General features: G+C 52.5%; 1 protein-coding gene across 4 annotated transcripts in view; it reads left to right on the top strand.

Moving 5' to 3' along the window:
* The window catches only part of AMPD2 (adenosine monophosphate deaminase 2), a 41,817-nt gene extending 38,925 nt beyond the window's left edge, over nucleotides 1-2,892 (top strand). For all 4 annotated transcript variants that reach the window (XM_038380142.2, XM_038380144.2, XM_043500366.1 and 1 more), the window contains one exon: nucleotides 47-2,892. In XM_038380142.2, the coding sequence (XP_038236070.1) occupies nucleotides 47-262 (216 nt within the window). In that variant the 3' untranslated portion in view covers nucleotides 263-2,892. The remainder of the gene's footprint in view (nucleotides 1-46) is intronic.
* The last annotated feature ends 11,912 nt before the right edge of the window (nucleotides 2,893-14,804 follow it).

Below are 14,804 nucleotides of genomic sequence, written 5' to 3' on the forward strand. Positions count from 1 at the left end.
CTCATCATGAGACCTCCTGAGCATCTGTCTCTGCCCTTTTTCCCAGGTGAAGAGCTACTGGCTGGGACCCAATTACCTGAAGGAAGGGTCCGAGGGGAATGACATCAGACGCACCAATGTGCCGGACATCCGGGTGAGCTACCGCTTTGAGACGCTGTGCCAGGAGCTGACGCTTATCACGCAGGCCGTGCAGACGGCGGAGCTGGAGACCATCCAGGAAGAGGACTCCCTGACCATGAGCTCAAGCCTGGGCACGCAGTGAAGGACGCTGGTCTGCGTGCTCCCCCCAGGGGGCTGGCCTGGTGCATGAGAACCCCCTGCTGCCTTTCATAGCATCTGCACTCCTGGCCCTGGGGATCCTGTCCGTTCTCTGTCATTGGGTTCGCTGCATTCCCCTTTGCTTGGTGTTTCCCCGAGGAAGGGGCTCATTCTCTTTCCTGAGCGGCTGCCCTTGGGAATGGGCTGGGGCCTTTTTAGTTTATTGCTTTGGGTTGTTAGTTTTCTTTAGTTCTACCTTTTTTTTTTTTTTACTCCTGCTGGACTCTAGCGCTCTAGCGTGAGGGTCTGCAGGGCTGTTTGGGGGCACTAGTGCAGAGGGAGCTGGGTGGCAGGCCAGGAGCGTGGATACTGGCACCATGGAGAGAGGAGACACGAGGGGGTTGGCGTGTAACCGCACAAGCCCCGGTTAGAGGCTTGGAGGTGCTAGTGAGCCTGCAGCAGGCAATTGTGGTGTGAGCGTGCTGGCGTGAAAGCTCTGGTACGTGTCGAGGGGCTGGCGCCCCTCTTGCTTGGTGGGGCTGCACGTAGGTGGGGGCTGCTGGAGCATGGTGCTCTGGGCAGGTGCTATGCCCAGCGTGGCTTGTGTTATGTCTGGGAAAGGTGTTGCCTTGAGATTGTCAGTCCGGTGAGTTCTGTGTCTGGAGCTGTAGCCACGAGGGCAGGTGGCCGAGAGCTGGGCTTGCCCAGTACTCCAGTCTGCCGCAGCCATGCCCTCTGCCCCACGCGGCTGTGCTCTATGGGCCACGGTGCCGGGGGCTGGCTGGGCCATGGACTTCTCAAAGAAAGGAGGATCCACCCTCCAGATTCCTCAAACTGTGACGCCCGAGTCCTCCGACACAGGAGAGCGGCTTGCACCTGTGCCCGCCCTGCGGTCCTGCCTTGGGTTGGCATGGGGGGAAGGCCAGGGGTCGGGGCAGAGGTATTTTTAACTCCCTATGCATCTGGTGTCAGTCTGAGCCTTTCTCTGTCAGCGGCAAGGGAGGGCCCTGGGCATCTTTATTAGCCCTCTAGCTCCTGGGAACCGCCCAGTCAGGGCAGTCACAGCCAGCCTAGTCTCTCGGGGGAGTTCCTGTGGGAGACCCCGGGAGCTCCCGGGCAGCAGTAGGGAGCAAGGCCCCAGTTGTCTGTGCCTGGTGCCCAACTTCGTCTGGGTGCGTCGGGCTGCAGAACCATCCTCCCGCACACGCTGCTTCACAGCCGTTCGCAGCCGTCCCAGTCCCCTGCTGAGCCACCATGACCCCACCCGCTCTGCTCCCGTGCATCAGGGGCCGGCCATGGGCTTGCAGAGCGCTCTGGTGGCCGAGTCCCCGTGGCATTACCCAGAGGGGCCCTAGATCTGACGGGCCCCTCCCCCCCACCTCTGTTCTAGGCTTCTGGACTACCGAGAAGGGACATTGCCAGTGTCCAGGGGTTGGGGAAGGAACCATCTCTGGCCCCCCATGGAATGGATCCAGACCACGTGCTCCCCGCCCCTGTGACTGCTGTGAGGAAGGGAGGCCCTGCCTGCTCTGCTGGGGTGCAATGCAGAGCTCAGCCCACAGGGAAGTTTTTATAGGTGACCCCTTCACTGGGGAGGGACTGGCTGTACGTGGCAGGGGCCCATCTGCCCACCCTGCCCTAGGAACAGGCCCCTGGACTCTGTGCCCTTGTCTCTCCCCCCTGCATTTGGGCCCCGTGTAGCCAGTACAGTTAGGCAGCCCTGGCACCACACCCATCTCGCTGCCATGGTGAGAGATCAGGGGGTCGCACATGGGTGGGAGGTTCCCTGCCCCCACTGGCTCCTGGGAGCAGTCCCTCATGCTGGGGCAAAGCTCAGCTCCCTCCTCCCTTAACTCTGGTCACAGTCACTGTCGGGGCCCGTATGTGCAGGGCGCTGTGCTCCGTCCTTCCCCGTCCCCTTGCTCCTCCCCACACGCCCACCCAGCCCAGGGGACGGTCCTCACCCAGCTCCCTCCAGGGCTCTTCGGTCAGCTGGACCTGTTCCCCCAGAGCCCTGGCCACAGCAGGCTGCTCCCGCTCTGACCCTCCAGGGACTGTCAGACAATTCCAGCAGCCGCACCCTGGCCACTGGCCTAGCTGATGGCACCCTGGGCAGAGCGAATGTGTTGGGGGGCCCAGGCCCTGTCCCAGAGCATTCACTGTGGGGCTGGTCCACGGGGGGCAGGAGCTCTTCATCCATGGGTTAGTCCTGGCCCTATGCCCCTTACCTGGGCTCCTGGTGCCGGAAGCTCTGAGGAGCCGTCGTTGCACTGCAGGCTCTGGCTGGGACTGGCGCACAGAGCAGTGCGGATCAGAGCTACAAGCAGGGTCCAAAGCAGAGGGACTCTGCAGATCCTGGCTAAGGAGTGGGGACTATCCGCCTAGTGGCCGGGTTTATCAGTAGGGGATTATCCCCCATACTCGCCCCCCGCTTCACTGGGACCTGTCACGCTTCTCTGCGCTGCCTAAGCCGAGAAAGTTTTGATTTCTGTGTACCCTAGAGCTGGATTTTACCCTCCCACTCACTCTCTCATGTTGCTGTGTCATTCGATTAAACAGCCGGCACGCAGTCGTTGTTCTCCATTGTCATGTCAAAAAAGAGCATGATCAATAAATACAAACTATTTAAGTAAACTCCCGGGGTGTGTGTGACTCCCTGAGCGGGGTGGGGACATGGGACCTGTCTTCAGACCACGATTCCACTGCTCATCGCTGCGCCAATTTCTACGTGCCAATGGCTGCAGGAGCCGTGAATCACTAATAATGCTCAGGCCTCGCTGTGGCTCTGGCTCCCAATTGCCTTCCAAACCTGAGCTTAAACCCTGGTGCCTGTGGGATGGGTTATTACCCCTCATCTTACAGATCAGGAAACAGGCACAGCCCGAGCCAGTGGCACAGCAAGGATTGAAGCCAGGCGCGCAGCACACGCTGCTCTCAGTCAGCTCGTGCTATGCGTGGTCCTTGGAGAGCTCAGAGCAGCAAAGGGGGAGGGTAGGTACTAAAGATGAAAGCACCAGGCTCCTGCCTCTTTCTAATGTGCAGGACACAGTGAGTTAGTGGATTTTGACCCTTGGGAATAGTTCACACCGTGCTAGGGAAGCCCCATCCCTGGCCCCGGCCCAGAGCCTGCATCCCCAGCCCAGAGCCTGCACTCCCTCTCGCACCCCAACCCCCTGCCTGAACCCTGAGCCCCCCAACCCAGAGCCCCCTCCTGCACCCCAAACCCCCATCTCTGGCCCCAGCCCAGAGCCTGCACCCCCAGCCCAGAGCCTTTACCCCCTATTGTACCCCAACCCTGAGTCTTCCCAAACCCAAAGCCCCCTCCTGCACCCCAGAGCCCTGACCCCCCTTCCCAGCCCAGAGGCCCCTTCCACACCCTGAAGCCCTCATTCCTTTCCCCACCCCACAGCCCTCAACTTGGCAGCCCTGAGCCCCTCCCACACCCCAAACCTCTCATCCCCAGTTCCACTGGGTCACGGGCATCAACAATTTTCTTCAACTGGGTTGCCAGCAAAAAACTTTGAAAATCACTGCCCAAAAATACCCAGTTTGCACGGGGTGAGTGGCTGAAGCCGAGAGAGTGATGCTGAGCGCAAGGAGCAGAGAGTCGAGTCTCAGAGGAGATATTCCAAAAGGCTCTGTTAGTTTGAATGAGCGTTGTGTGTTTACGTGCCTACATTGCCTTAGTCTCAGCTAACGAGATGTAGTCAGTTATTAAAAGTTTCCCAGGCTGAGTTGCATATGCTCAGCACCTGTGCAAATTAGGCATGGTGGGGGGGAGGGTCTTGATTTGGGCATAAGAAAAGGGCCATCCAATCCAAAATGGCCTCCCCCCCACTTTTCCCAGTTCTAACGAGCCACAGATTCTAGGCTGCAGTGTTGTTGTAGCCATGTTGGGCACAGGATTGATTCCAGGGCTAGAAGAGACCATTCCTGTCACCCCCCTCCCCGACCTCCTGCAGATCACAGGCCAGAAAATCCCACCCACTGACTCCTGCATCCAGCCTGTATCTCGGGGGTTACTGCTACCCCATGTTCCAAACAGCCAGTTTTGCAATCCCACAGGCAGTCCCTGGCAAGCTGGGGTGTGAATCGGCTGCGTGCTAAGTGTCCACATAGGCCCTCCTGAGGTGCACCAACAGTTCACTTTGATCTAGTCCTGTTTCAAAGTGGGGTAGCTCAAAGCATGCTAAGGAACTGTTTGTGTGGGGGCAGGCTCATGTGGGAGAGATTCACGCCCCAGCTTGCCATGCACTAAGCAAGCTCTTTGAGCCGACCCTTTCAGTGCTAATCTAGTGCAATGGTAGAAGTGGCCCCACAGCTGGTGATGATGCCAGGTGCAGAGAGCGCCTCCTCCCCAGCTGTTTCCTTTTTAAGAAAGGAAAAAAAAGAGATCCGGGTAACTACAGGCCAGTTAGTTTGACATCTGTAGTATGCAAGGTCCTGGAAAAAATTTTGAAGGAGAACTTAGTTAAGGACATTGAAGTCAATGGTAAATGGGACAAAATACAACATGGTTTTACAAAAGGTAGATCGTGCCAAACCAACCTGATCTCCTTCTTTGAGAAAGTAACAGATTTTTTAGATAAAGGAAACGCAGTGGATCTAATTTACCAAGATTTCAGTAAGGCTGTGCCACATGGGGAATTTGATATTTGATACTGTGCCACATGGGGAATTATTAGTTAAATTGGAAAAGATGGGGATCAATATGAACATCAAAAGGTGGATAAGGAATTGGTTAAAGGGGAGACTGCAACTGGTCCTACTGAAAGGCGAACTGTCAGGTTGGAGGGAGGTTACCAGTGGAGTTCCTCAGGGATCGGTTTTGGGACCAATCTTATTTAATCTTCTTATTACTGACCTTGGCACAAAAAGTGGGAGTGTGCTAATAAAGTTTGCAGATGATACAAAGCTGGGAGGTATTGCCAATTCGGAGAAGGATCGGGATATTATACAGGAGGATCTGGATGACCTTGTAAACTGGAGTAATAGTAGTAGGATGAAATTTAATAGTGAGAAGTGTAAGGTTATGCATTTAGGGATTAATAACACAAATTTTAGTTATAAGCTGGGGACGCATCAATTAGAAGTAACGGAAGAGGAGAAGGACCTTGGAGTATTGGTTGATCATAGGATGACTATGAGCTGCCAATGTGATATGGCTGTGAAAAAAGCTAATGTGGTTTTGGGATGCATCAGGAGAGGCATTTCCAGTAGGGATAAGGAGGTTTTAGTACCATTATACAAGGCACTAGTGAGACTTCACCTAGAATACTGTGTGCAGTTCTGGTCTCCCATGTTTAAAAAGGATGAATTCAAACTGGAGCAGGTACAGAGAAGGGCTACTAGGATGATCCGAGGAATGGAAAACTTGTCTTATGAAAGGAGACTTAAGGAGCTGGGCTTGTTTAGCCTAACTAAAAGAAGGTTGAGGGGAGATATGATTGCTCTCTATAAATATATCAAAGGGATAAATACTGGAGAGGGAGAGGAATTATTTTTTAAGCTCAGTACCAATGTGGACAAAGAACAAATGGATATAAACTGGTCATTGGGAAGTTTAGACTTGAAATTAGATGAAGGTTTCTAACCATCAGAGGAGTGAAGTTTTGGAATAGCCTTCCAAGGGAAGCAGTGGGGGCAAAAGATCTATCTGGCTTTAAGATTAAACTTGATAAGTTTATGGAGGAGATGGTATAATGGGATAATGGGATTTTGGTAAGTAATTGATCTTTAAATATTCAGGGTAAATAGGCCTAATCCCCTGAGATGGGATATTAGATGGATGGGATCTGAGTTACCCAGGAAAGAATTTTCTGTAGTATCTGTCTGGTGAATGTTGCCCATATGCTCAGGGTTTAGCTGATCACCATATTTGCAGTTGGGAAGGAATTTTCCTCCAGGGCAGATTGGAGAGGCCCTGGAGGTTTTTCGCCTTCCTCTGTAGCATGGGGCATGGTTGAATTGAGGGAGGCTTCTCTGCTCCTTGAAGTCTTTTTAAACCATGATTTAAGGACTTCAATAGCTCAGACATAGGTGAGGTTTTTCATAGGAGTGGGTGGGTGAGATTCTGTGGCCTGAGTTGTGCAGGAGGTTGGACTAGATGATCAGAATGGTCCCTTCTGATCTTAGTATCTATGAAACACCTGGCCACCAGCAAAGGCTTTGCAGGGCTTAGTTGGAGTCTGCTCCCCAGGGTCCTGACCTGCTTAGGGCCGTATGCTGGACTGGGAACAACTGTATGCTGGAGCCAGAGCCGGTTACACTCTCTGCTAGGGTTATGCTCCCCTCTGAAGATTCCCACGTGGGACAGAGGCTCTAGCACTGTCTGGGGAACCAGACCGTTAGGGGGAAGGTCACAAGCAGTACGACAGCCAGTGTGAGTCCAAGAGAGACGAATGTGAGTGAGAACACGGGAAATCATGGTGGGACTTGGGCTGAGCACTGCAGCACCTAACGTTAGGTGCCTGGCCGCCCAGTGGAGTCACAGCCCCTGCCCAGGTGCCTAGGTTCCCTGTACAATGTGTGGGGAGAGCCAGGCATTGGGGGGGGCAAAGCCCTTTCTGGATCCAGCCCCTAAGTGCCACAGCAAGGGCCTACACCCAAGATTTAGATCCTCAAAACCACAGTGTGAGGGGACCTGCTGGCTCTGCAGCAACCCTGCTGGCTCCGATAAGTGGGGTGCTGGGGCCATGCCAGTGCTCATGGCAGATCCCAAGATCCCCCATTCGAAGGGTGTGATCATTTCTGCCCTGACATGGATGAGACCTCGTGTCCTGGTGTTAGGGGGCGCTGTGCTTCATATCTGATGCATCTCCCAGCCTCCTGCCCAGTGGTAGGGGTGCTGTGCTCTGCACCCTGTACCCCCCATCTCTCAGCCCTGCCTTCTCAGCGTTGGGGGATGCTGTGCTCTGTGCCCTGCACATCCCCAGCCCCAGCTCCAGCCCCCCAGCCCGGTGTTAGGGGTGCTGCACTCTGTACCCTGTACCCCCCATCTCCCAGCCTCCTGCCTGACGTTAAGGGTGCTGTGCTCAGTACCCTAAATATTCCCCTAGTCCTCCTGCCTGTTGTTAGGGGGTGCTGCAGTCTGTGCCCTACATATTCACTCATCTCTCAGCCCCCCTGCCTGGCGTTAGGGGACGCTGTGCTCTGTACCCTACACATCCCCAGCCCCAGCCCCGCCTACCTGGCATTAGGGGATGCTGCACTCTGTACCCTGTACCCCCCCATCTCCCAGCCTCCTGTCCAGCATTAGGGGCACTGTGCTCTGTACCCTACATATCCCCAGCCCCCGCCCCCAGCCTGGTGTTAGGCAGTTTCTAGTGTCTGTGAACTTACTGGATGTTCCAGAGTCTATCAGCACATGCTGTGGTTGTAGACGGGGCCCGACGCTGGAACCTGACCTGAAGGTGGGATTGGCTACTGTCCTGGCAGTTAGGACACAGGCAGGTAGTAGAGGGGCTCTGCGCGGGGACCCGATTCTGCCTTTCTGTCCCACCACATCCCCTCTAATGAGGCTGAACCCGCCCATCTCCCCAGACTCAGCATAGCACAGGACGTGGGGGGCACCTGCTGGCAAAGTGGCCTCAATCCCCACTGTACAGGCAGGGTTCCTTCAGCCGGCGATAGCCCTTCTCTCGAGCCCCAAGAACCTGTGTGTCATGGCTGCCTGCAGGAGTTCAGGGCCAGCAACTTCCTGGGGGGAGGGAACAGGGCCTGGCTAGTGTGAAGTTATTGACGTAAACTGTGACCGTATAGATCATTGTTGCAACCACTGTTCTATATTTGCAGCAAATATTGTACAAAGGAGGTCCAATAAGGTGTCTATGGTGTCTATGGACTTTGCTGGTTATGATGATGCTATATGTATGTGTGTATCACTTTTGTAGTTGAAGTTGGTCAGCTTCTTGAGAGAGGACTATTCTCAGTAAGTGCCCAATCAAGAAACACTTAACTGACAATGGACTTTGGGAGATGCCAATCCACATCTGAGCTTTCCTGGGAACGTTCAAGCTAACTTGTAAACAGCGGCATCAGCCTGTAAAGAGCTGAGTCATGCATGGACATATGACTTGCCCATGTGACTCCAAACTCCATCTTGCTGTGACTTTGCACAGGAGGACCAAGGGGGTTCCACCCACAAAAGAAAGAATATAAAAGACCATGGAAACCTCTCCATTTTGTCTTCAATCCTGCTTCTGACTTTTGGAGGAACCTTGCTGCAAACTGAAGCTCTGAACAAAGGACTGAATGACCCATCCCAGCTGTGGATGTTCTCCAGAGACTTGATTTGAACCTGCAGTTTATTCCATCACTGCTGCAAGCCTGAACCAAGAACTTTGCCATCACTGTATGTAATTGATTCCATTTAACCAATTCTAGCTCTCATCTATTTTTCTTTCTTTTTATGAATAACCCTTTAGATTTTAGATTCTAAAGGATTGGCAACAGCATGATTTGTGGGTAAGATCTGATTTGTATATTGACCTGTGTCTGGGGCTTGGCCCTTTGGGATCGGGAGAACCATTTTTCTTTTACTGGGATATTGGTTTTCATAACCAGCCATCCCCATTACGAGTGGCACTGGTGGTGATACTGGGAAACTGGAGTGTCTAGGGAATTGCTTGTATGACTTATGGTTAGCCAGTGGGGTGAAACCAAAGTCCTCTCTGTCTGGCTGGTTTGGTTTGGTGGAGAAACCCCAGCCTTGGGCTGTGACTGCTCTGCTCTAAGCAATTTGTCCTGAATTGATACTCTCAGAAGTGTTCCACCAAAGGCCGCATTGTTACAGCTAGGCAGGGGCTCAAACCGTGAGTGTCAGTTTGGATCCCCAGCTAGCTGTAGGGGTGCAACATGGAGGCGGAGGGATCAACTCCAGCCAGTTTGTCATAAACCTTGTCCCTGAGGCCTTAGTAGAAATGGCAGCACGCAGGTGCGAAGGACTTGAGAGGGAGGTGGCAGACATGCCCTTTTGATGCCCATGCCTGAGCACATGGGGAGAGCAGGGACGCAGGCACTGCTCCATAGTACTGTTGGCAAATGTCTGTGACTCGTGTGTCCTGGGTGCACATGCTCCAAAAGAGGAATGTGTACAGGCACAGCCCAGCCTGAAGAATGCCAGCTCCTGGGTAAGAGAAGTCACTGTTTATTTTACAAGAGCTGGAAACTGACATTGGATAAGTCAGGAACTCCTGATTGGCACTTTTGTCCTTCCAGGAGACCGACCCACCTAGCACAGAGAACGGGGGAACACAAAGGCTGAGCTGAAGCTAGATTCATGCTCTCCAGGATGCTGGGGCACCCTCATGCTCTAGCTGAAGATGGCTTGGGGGTTCCCAGCATTGCCCTCCTGCTGTTTCTCTCTGGGAGCCCTCGCCCTTCAGCCTGGCCTGTCTGTTCTCAGGAGGCTGCGTGCTGCCAGGTACACATCCCCAGCATGGAGTCCCTGGTTTAATGCCAGGGGACGGCGACTGGGAAGGAAATATATCGCCATGCCAAGACTGGGAACAGGCTGGTGATAAGGCCCTGGGGTGCCTGGCATGTCAGTACCCAGCAGGAGCCAGGAGCCAAGTGCCCCATGGAGCCATCTGTCAAGCGCTGAGTCCCTCCTGTGCTGGGCACCAGCCAATCCACAAGCCAGGAACTGGCCCCGTGACACCCAGAGCAGGTATATCAGTCTCCCAGCAGCTCAATCTACTCAACATGACTCCAGAGCCAGGAACTTGCTCCTGCCTGACACTGGCAACAGTCTTAGCCTGCTCCTAGTCCTGCTCCAGCCCTGGTCTCACTCCAGCCTCGCTCCACCCACGCCCTGGCCTTCTATGTCCAGCTCCAACCACTAGGCATGACCACCTCCATGACCTGTGCTGACATCATCACTTCCAGAGGGAATGGCACGGAGGTTTCCGAGGGAACAGGCATTCTTGGGTTGCCAGGAGCCATTGTTCTAGTTACCAGGCCAGTCCGATGCCAGGCCTGTCCCCCTGAGCTCTGGAGAGGGCTGGGGCTGCATTAGGACATCTGCCATGCAGCTGCTGGAGAGTCAGCAGGAGATATTGGGTGAGGAATGGACCCCCCCAGGGCAGGGGCCATTCAGGAGACCCAGCGTCGGGGGAATCAGGCCTGGGATTCTCTGCAGCAGTTGCTGCCACCCAGGCCTTGGAGAGATGAGCCACAAAACCCCCACAAACCGTGGCCCCTGGCACACAGCTCTGTAGCATGGGGACCCCGTACGTGTGAGGTGCAATCCATCAGGGCCTTGGGCCAGCCCCACCCAATCGCCCTCTCCCACTGCCCCACATGAACATGCTGGGCTTCCCCCTTCGTGTGGCCCAGCAGGCCGGCAGGGGCTTTGGCCAACCCAGCTTCCCCATCAAGTGCCCTGGCAGGACGAGGCAGGATTCTGGTGCTAGCCCTTGTGCGCTGTCGCTGAGAGTCTCCAGGGCCACATTGTACAGACACAGAACACAAAAACAATTCTCGCCCAGGAGCTTGCGGTCTCAGCAGTGCACACTGCTGGATCAGTGACTGAGTGGCAGGGGGACCGATCTGCAGCTGGCGTGGGAGTGAGGTGAGCTCGGCCCATTGCCACTCAGAGCTCCTAGAGCTACGTGCTCGCCCATGGGTCTGCAATCCCCTGCAGCACATTTGCTGCTGCATAGAATCATGGAATATCAGGGTTGGAAGGGAGCTCAGGAGGTCATCTAGTCCAACCCGCTGCTCAAAGCAGGACCAATCCCCAACTAAATCAGCCCAGCCAGGGCTTTGTCAAGCCTGACCTTAAAAACTTCAAAGGAAGGAGATTCCACCACTAGGTAACCCAGTCCAGTGCTTCACCACCCTCTGAGTGAAAAAGTTTTTCCTAATATCCAACCTAAACCTCCCACACTGCAACTTCAGATAATTACTCCTCGTTCTATCATCTGCTATCACTGAGAACAGTCTAGATCCATCCTCTTTGGAACCCCCTTTCAGGTCATTGAAAGCAGCGATCAAATCCCCCCTCATTCTTCTCTTCTGCAGACTAAATAATCCCAGTTCCCTCTGCCTCTCCTCATAAGTCTTGTGCTCCAGCCCCCTAATCATTTTCATTGTCCGCCACTGGACTGTCTCCAATTTGTCCACATCCCTTCTGTAGTGGGGGGACCAAAACTGGACGCAATGCTCCAGGTTTGGCCTCACCAGTGCTGAATAGAGGGGAATAATCACTTCCCTCGACCTGCTGGCAATGCTCCTCTAATAGGGCCCAATATGCAATTGGCCTTCTTGGCGACAAGGGCACACTGCTGACTCATATCCAGCTTCTCGTCCAATGTAATCCCCAGGTCCTTTTCTGCAGAACTGCTGCCTAGCCAGCTGGTCCCTAGTCTGTAGCGGTGCATGGGATTCTTCCTTCCTAAATGCAGAACTCTGTACTTGTCCTTGTTGAACCTCATCAGATTTCTTTTGGCCCAATCCTCTAATTTGTCTAGGTCACTCTGGACCCTATCCCTACCCTCCATCTTATCTATCTCTCCCCGCAGCTTAGTGTCCTCTAAAAATTTGCTGAGGGTGCAATTCATCCCATCATCTAGATCATTAATAAAGATGTTGAACAAAACAGGCCCCAGGACCTATCCCTGAGGCACTCCCGTGGATACCAGCTGCCAACTAGACATCAAGCTGTTGATCACTACCTGTTGAGCCTGATCATCTAGCCAGCTTTCTATCCACCTTATAGTCCATTCTTCCAATCCATACTTCTTTAACTTGCTGGCAAGAATACTGTGGGAGACCGTATCAAAAGCTTTGCTAAAGTCAAAATATATCACATCCATCACTTTTCCCATATCCACAGAGCCAGTTATCTCATCATAGAAGGCAATCAGGTTGGTCAGGCATGACTTGCCCTTGATGAATCCATGTTGACTGTTCCTGATTACCTTTCTCTCCTCCAAGTGCTTCAAAATGGATTCCATGAGGACCTGCTCCATGATTTTGCCAGGGATTGAAGTGAGGCTGACCAGTCTGTAGTTTCCCGGGTTCTCTTTTTTCCCTTTTTAAAATATGGGCACTATATTTGCCTTTTTCCAATCATAGAATAGAATATCAGGGTTGGAAGGGACCTCAGGAGGTATCTAGTCCAACCGCCCTGCTCAGTTGTCCGGGACCTCCTACGATGACCACCAATTTTCAAAGACAATGGCCAATGGCTCTGCAATCACATCAGCCAACTCCCTCAGCACCCTCAGAGGCATTAGATCCGGCCTCATGGACTTGTGCATGTCCAGCTTTTCTAAATAGTCCTTAACCTGTTCTTTCACCACTGAGGGCTGCTCACCTACTCTCCATGCTGTGTTGCCCAGTGTAGCAGTCTGGGAGCTGCCCTTGTCTGTGAAGACCGAGGCAGAAAAAGCATTGAGTACATCAGCTTTTTCCACATCATAGAATATCAGGGTTGGAAGGGACCTCAGGTGGTCATCTAGTCCAACCCCCTGCTCAAAGCAGGACCAATCCCCAACTAAATCATCCCAGCCAGGGCTTTGTCAAGCCTGACCTTAAAAACCTCAAAGGAAGGAGATTCCACCACCTCCCTAGGTAATGCATTCCAGTGCTTCACCACCCTCTGAGTGAAAAAGTTTTTCCTAATATCCAACCTAAACCTCCCACACTGCAACTTCAGATAATTACTCCTCGTTCTATCATCTGCTATCACTGAGAACAGTCTAGATCCATCCTCTTTGGAACCCCCTTTCAGGTCATTGAAAGCAGCGATCAAATCCCCCCTCATTCTTCTCTTCCGCAGACTAAACAATCCCAGTTCCCTCAGCCTCTCCTCATAAGTCATGTGCTCCAGTCCCCAATCATTTTTTGTTGCCCTCCGCTGGATGCTTTCCAATTTTTTCACATCCTTCTTGTAGAGTGGGGCCCAAAACTGGACACGGTACTCTAGATGAGGCCTCACCAATGTTGAATAGAGGGGAATGATCACGTCCCTTGATCTGCAGGCAATACCCCTACTTATACATCCCAAAATGCCATTAGCCTTCTTGGCAACAAGGGCACGCTGTTGACTCATATCCAGCTTCTCGTCCACTGTAACCCCTAGATCATTTTCTGCAGAACTGCTGCCTTGCCACTCGGTCCCTAGTCTCTAGCGGTGCATGGGATTCTTCCGTCCTAAGTGCAGGACTCTGCACTTGTCCTTGTTCAACCGCATCAGATTTCTTTTGGCCCAATCCTCTAAGTTTGTCTAGGTCCCTCTGTATCCTGTCCCTACCCTCTAGCGTATCTATCTCTCCTCCCAGTTTAGTGTCATCTGTCAACTTGCTGAGGGTGCAATCCACGCCATCCTCCAGATAATTAATGAAGATATTGAACAAAAGCGGCCCGAGGACCGACCCTTGGGGCATTCCACTTGATACTAGCTGCCAACTAGACATGGAGCCATTGATCACTACCCGTTGAGACCGACAATCTAGCCAGCTTTCTATTCACCTTATAGTCCATTCATGCAGCTCATACTTTTTTAACTTGCTGGCAAGAATACTGTGGGAGACCGTATCAAAAGCTTTGCTAAAGTCAAGGAATAACATGTCTACTGCTTTCCCCTCATCCACAGAGCCAGTTATCTCTTCATAAACATTAGGGATGTAAAAGTTTAACCGGTTGACTGATAAGCTTGATGCTTTTCGGTTTCAGTTCCGCTGTCACCCCGAACACCCGAGGTCCCAGCTGCCGCCCCGTGGGGCTGGCACAGGGATGCCAGTGGCAGCGGGGATCCCTGGGCGCGGGGCCAGCAGCTGGGATCCCCCCAAGTTCTCCAGTAAAATTTTTAAAATTCTATCAGTTAATCAGTTACATAGGTAGGATTTTTACATGCTATTTACATCCCCAGTGAACATCCGTTAAAAATTGTATGTTTGTTATAAAATTTAAAAGCTGTTCCCATTAAACAAGATTTTTAAATTAGGAAAACTGAGCATAGCAGTTTTCTGGAAGAATTTGTAATATAGAAGTTATTTTGGTATTCTCAGTCCCTGCATAATAGAGATGACTGAACTAATCCATACACGAACACAGCGCTGTTCTTAGTATGCCAAGGAAAGTTACCAAAAAGTTGTGGAAATACGCCTTCTGAAGAAAAATGTTTTGTACAAAATCATGTGTCACGAGGTTGCCTCCCCCATTCAGTAAGGGTCCCTTGCAAATACAGGCTTGTCTGATTAAAAAAAAAAACACACACTCTACCAGCAAACACACGAGCCCTAATTTCAGCCCATCCAGTGAGGAATTTGCTTCTCCTGGAAGTGAATAAACTGCCTTTACATCTGTGGGCTATAAGGGGCTGGCACCTCTCTGCACCTTCAGATACACTATTGCTGTCCACTGCTGAGGCCATAAGCCCCCTGGGCGAGAACATTTTTTGTGTTCTAAGTCTGTACAATGTCTAGCACCGCGGGGCCCTGATCTGGGACTGAGCCCTCTGGGAACTACAGAAATACAAAGAATAACAGCAGGGCTGAAGGATTTACAGGCTCCATCTGAGGAGGGCTGGTTGGGTT

This window comes from Dermochelys coriacea, chromosome 21 (genome assembly GCF_009764565.3).
Source record: "Dermochelys coriacea isolate rDerCor1 chromosome 21, rDerCor1.pri.v4, whole genome shotgun sequence".
Lineage (NCBI taxonomy): Eukaryota > Metazoa > Chordata > Testudines > Dermochelyidae > Dermochelys > Dermochelys coriacea.